At 36.3% G+C, this 5,410-nt stretch overlaps 1 protein-coding gene across 1 annotated transcript; it reads right to left on the bottom strand.

The window, feature by feature from the left end:
- Positions 1-3,522: 3,522 nt before the first annotated feature.
- On the bottom strand, positions 3,523-4,292 carry LOC117209282. The gene is made up of 2 exons (XM_033451103.1): positions 4,158-4,292; positions 3,523-4,074 (listed from the first exon to the last, which is right to left on the bottom strand). Exons 1-2 carry the CDS (start codon positions 4,290-4,292, stop codon positions 3,523-3,525), a joined length of 687 nt encoding a protein of 228 aa, XP_033306994.1.
- Between the last annotated feature and the right edge of the window lie 1,118 nt (positions 4,293-5,410).

Below are 5,410 nucleotides of genomic sequence, written 5' to 3'. Positions count from 1 at the left end.
ATAGCAGCAACGTGGCCGGTTTTCTTTAGAGCATTATTTTGGCCAGGCCAGGTCAGAATTTCTTTGTCTTTGAAGGTAACTAGTGTCTAATAAGACATTTTCTGAGCGCCGACGTTGACATGCGAATGACATCTCATTGTCCGAGCTTCTCTGAGGCACCGCGATCTCTTCCCAAATTCATTGCCGGAATGACGAGACCTCTTGGAATGATCCACACCTCTTGAAGTCGCCCTAAGGTTGGATTCGCCACCGTCGGCTGGAAGAGATTAACCTCATTTTCGAGGATACGCATCGTTTCACGCAGAAGCGCGTATATTCTAACCGGTCGTACTTTATGGGATGGCTACCTGAGCCTATGAACATAGGTAGCCTTCAGGCCTTTAGAAGGAGTGACAGCTGCACCTCCTCTATCTCCCGCATAATCTCAGCGCCAATGTCGGTAGTTATTCGGACAATTATAGCGCTCTTGACATTGGATACCTGTTCAGAGTCGTCCCCAGAAAGGATAATATGACGACTTAAACTTGTTTTATTAGTTATCAAATGTCCATATCGTAAATTATTATGATTAGTTTATTAATGATAAATGGATTAAACAGATGTTAATTAAACAGAAAACAGTGGTTATTAAACATGACCCAATTGCAATAAACGTATAATAATTAAAACAATTAGATAATTAATTAACAATTTTCGTCAACGCAAATTCAACTCTCTTTTAACAACGCTAACAACACTATCTTGACAACGCAATCCGCACTCTCGGACTTCTCAATTCATACTCCTGTTAATTCGTTTATCGTCCCCTAGCATCCCCTTGTCTTTTGTCATAGCCCCAGTACGCATATGCTGAGCAACCGCTTGTTTATAATTCACACCTAGGCAACCGCCTGTTTACGATCCGCACAACACCCCTTAGGCCCCTCGTTCATGATACTACATTCGGCCGTACCTGACAATCACATCTGCCCTCGGATGTGCTCATCATCACTAATTTCACCCTCACCTCTGACTTCAACAACGTCCCACCATTTCATGCGATTAGCCGCCGTGGTTGTTGTTCGTGACCCTTCGTGTTCGCCCTCTCGTTGTACCACATAGCAGTCATTCCGCAAGACTTTTACCACGCGGTACGGCCCAAGGAACTGCGACTGCAACTTCGGACCAGGACCTGCGTCCTCTCGATCGCCACTAAATCTCCTGTCTTATACGCTGTTGCCTCTTTACGTCTCTTGTTAAACGTCCGTCTGTTTTTAGCTTGAATTTCCTCGATCCGTTTTTTTGCCTTTACGCGTAGCTGATCTCGCTCCTCCTAGAACATCACGGCCCACTCGTCGTCGATCAGCTGCGCGCATTCTCATCTGCGTTCCCGGCAGAGGAGCAACTACGTTGTACTCACTGTGGTCTGCGAACACATAATATCGAAATTCTTCGCCGACATACTCTATACTTTCATTGCATCCATTACAAACGCAGCACAGTTGATACAGTACCAATATAGGAATAATTTTCAATTATTTAGAATCTCAATTAATGGATCTCGATCCATTGTTCATATATTTTAACCCTTTTATAAAAATTATACTAAACGTTTTAGTATTGGCGATTCTCATTGGTTTTAAAAAAAAAAATGTCGTTATGTCTGGAATTTTAAATATTTATGAACGTTTCTATATGTATTACATCACAGAAGAAAATGTAATCGATAATTGAAAGTTATAATCATTTTTTATATCATAAACTAAAATAGTCCGGTAAAATTTATTGTTATTCAGCATTTATGCTATGTTTAGACTTTTCGATTTACATTTATATCTATAACTTGCCTAAATTCAATAATTATTGTGGTATAGTAAGTAGAGTCTAGTGAAGCATTCCGTACTAAACCACCTTCATGATAATGTAGCTTTTTAAAATCAAATATTTTTGTAACCATCTTTTAAATGAACAATAGTGTCCTACTTAAGTATTAATTTTACACTCTCAACACATGTGATTTAAAGTAATCAACAAAGAAATACATTTTTTGCTCAAACTATTTTATAATACTCATATATATTGCATACCCATAAAACTGCTGATGTATTTTTTATAATGTTTGTAATGAATTCTCTTTAATAACAGACATTTTTTCAATATTTCATTCCGATTGTTTCTTATTTCCACCGCAAACCTTGACATAGAAATAGATGCGATAGAAAAAACGAAAGAATAGTTATCTTTGTAGACTGAATGTGAAAAGAGCCTATGCAACATGCACGTGAATCATATTGAGTAATTTGAGTTGGAAAACAGACAAATAATGATAACTGGTAGAAATCCGTGGCTCTAGTACTTCTTTAAAAGAGCTGATAAAATAAACGACAAAGATGATGTCGATATTTGTAACATTTGAGGATGTTTAAAATAACTGACTTAACAAGAAAAAATTCTGATTCGTAGCTATTGACAAATTGAATAATTTTCTATAAAATAAAACTTAAATAATATTGAAAATTCATGTTAATGTTTTATTTACTACAGTTCTTGGATAATATTTTACCAAATCGTACTTCACTTTAGTTACAAAATTTCCTAATACTGATTGATTGTATGTTTTAATTTTATCGCGAAGGTACCTTTTTCTGAAAAAGTTTTCTCTAATGCAACGGGAGCGTGCTACGCTTTAAACGTTAGCCAGCAAACGTGATACAGTCGAAAAGGGGTTGATTTGAAGAGTAAATCGAAGATATAAAATGAAATAATCGATAGAAAGAATGCAGAATTTAAAATTGTTCGTGGGGTGACTCATTTAAGGAAAAATTGAACATTCTTCATTGAAAATTCTTAATTAAATACGTATAATATTTATTTTTCTGACAACGGGGCCTTAAATAAAAATATCCTAGTAGATTCTTTTTATTTATTTTAGCAGATTTTTACTTATTAATTAATTAATCTATTTATTGAGATAACTTGTCGTTGGTTGTTCACTCGCACCTGAACGCTGAGTGGTCAAGTTTACGCAAGCTAAAGTAATTTCTAAACTCGATTTCGTCAAAAACATGAAATTTTATTCTCTATTTTCGATTGACGTTCTCGCGTAGGAAAGTCGCTGTTTGATTGATTATTATAATAAAATTTGTAACCTTGTTCTAAATTATGTTAGGGAATTTTAAAAGGCGCAGGAATTTGAAAAAAGTAACAACAATTTTCTACACAAATTTGTATCTTTATTTCATTGAAAGTTGGAACAAACAGAGATACATCATTTTACTATGCACAATAGTGTATTTAATTCGAATAAATTCTAAAATGTACTTAAAATGTCTTAAAAACTAACAATGTACACTCGAACAGTGTCTTTGTTATAAAATATATGGACGTTCTAAAATTAAAAATGTTATTAATTCATCCAAAGTTTTGTAACATATCTTACAACATTTCGCGACTCTAATTTACCAATCCTAATTTATTAAAAAATAAATCTCCAAGTAGACAAAAATACCCACACACCCTTTATCTAACAGTCTTGCACATGATCTATAGTATATAACAAAACAATTTGTGTTTCTTGAACCATAATCTTGAAACGAATCCTCGTTTGCATACAGAGCACCAGTGGAGATTCTTCAGTTGATGAATCATGTGTCTTCTGTAGATAGTAGGATGAAAAAATACTTTGCGGCAGTAATAACACTGATAAGTCTTGGGCTTCAAGAACACGAAGTCTGATTCATCTTTCTTTGCCGGGGTATTTTCCTGGTTTCCGGGGATGTCTTTCTGGTTTTCGGGGGTGCCGTTCTGGTTTCCCGGGGTCTCGTTCTGGTTTCCCGGGGTCTTTTCCGGGTTTTCCGGGGTGTCTTCCTCAGTCATTCTTGTGTAAAACAGATGATACATCGATGACGATATGTTGGCGATATCTTGGTGAATTCTGTCCATTCTTTTGTCTCCAGGATGGTTCCTTTGTACCTCCTCAAAGTCGTTCAGTCGCATCGAATAATCAAATCTTCTCGTTCTCCTCTTTATCATGAAACAAATAGCCCTTGTGTCGGCTAATGGCAGACTCGACCTGACTGGAGGCATGTTAACCCTCTGTAATACAAAAAATATTTCATTGTTAATTATTAATATTAATTCGAATGTTTAAATAATTAAGATTGAACAATAGCACTTACTTCTCCTTCTGGCCACATCTTCTTGAAATTGAATTCATTCAAACCATGCATTTTTGCAGTTTCTAGCAATACTTGACCAGACTTGTAAGATTGATGCACGTCGAGTTCAGCTGGACGAGTTCGTTCAACGTACATATTAAATCAAATGTTCAAGTTGAAATGAGCACATATCGTCTGTCGAATGTTCTTATACAGATTCCTGCCGAATTGCTATTGGTGATTACCGGGTGACATTGGTTTCATTGGTGGTTTAAGGGTTGCTACTAAGTTTTGCGAATAAGGAGACTAAGCAGCAAACCTTTGCCTGTGCTGCAGTACTGGAGGGGGGTACGCAGGTAGGTGGGGAAACGGTTTATATGTGTCTTGGAAGGTGTTTTAGGTAACGTAGTAGTAATCTCGTGTCTAATAAGCCTGAACCGACATTCCTTACCCAAAATTCTATACTGATAGAATAATGACACCATCCGAATGAAATTTATTAAACATATATGGTTTAGTTACACGATTGCAAGATGTTGGAATAAATTTATATTCATACTGCACACAGTTTAAAATTTGTTAATTTATTATAAACAAAAAAAGTTCTTGTAGTGAATATTAATATACAATGCAGCACACACTCCATTCTACAAGGAGGAAATAAGGAAAGCTGCGTCCCTTTGTAGCATACTGTTAGAACTGGTCAGCATCGCCCCTGACAGAGAACCCAGTGTATCCCATGTTTCGATGATTATTCGCACAACCATTTTACAGATTTCAAACTTATCAAATTTTCAATTTCCTAAACTTTAATCAAATTGTTTAATTTAATTAATTGTCGATCGACATTCCAATGGAGATCGTTTGCGCAAGCTCTGCTCGCTCGCAAATCATTCATATTTATGCTCGAACGTGCGACGGCTAATTGATTTTTGAACAAGGCAAGCAGCAAGTTGCTATGCTAATAATTATTGCAAATCGATGGACGATCGTAAAGTCGACGAACCGCGCCGATAACGAATCTCGCTCGCGTTAATGAAGAAGTCCTCAGAGATATACTACACGCGTAGACACGCGTCGCATCCAGTACACATGGTCTTGATAACGATTAGATTCGAATACATTTGATTACATACTCGGTTCGATGACTTAAGTACCAATATCGCGTGTCTTTCTCTATGTCTGTATCGAAATAGCGATGAATGTTAATTGGAACGAATGTTTATGACGGAATATTGACGTATTTGGTGGATAAAATTAATTTGTACCTTTTG

Source organism: Bombus bifarius, unplaced genomic scaffold (genome assembly GCF_011952205.1).
Source record: "Bombus bifarius isolate JDL3187 unplaced genomic scaffold, Bbif_JDL3187 scf7180000008169, whole genome shotgun sequence".
Lineage (NCBI taxonomy): Eukaryota > Metazoa > Arthropoda > Insecta > Hymenoptera > Apidae > Bombus > Bombus bifarius.
This window is presented reverse-complemented; position numbering and strand designations above follow the sequence as displayed.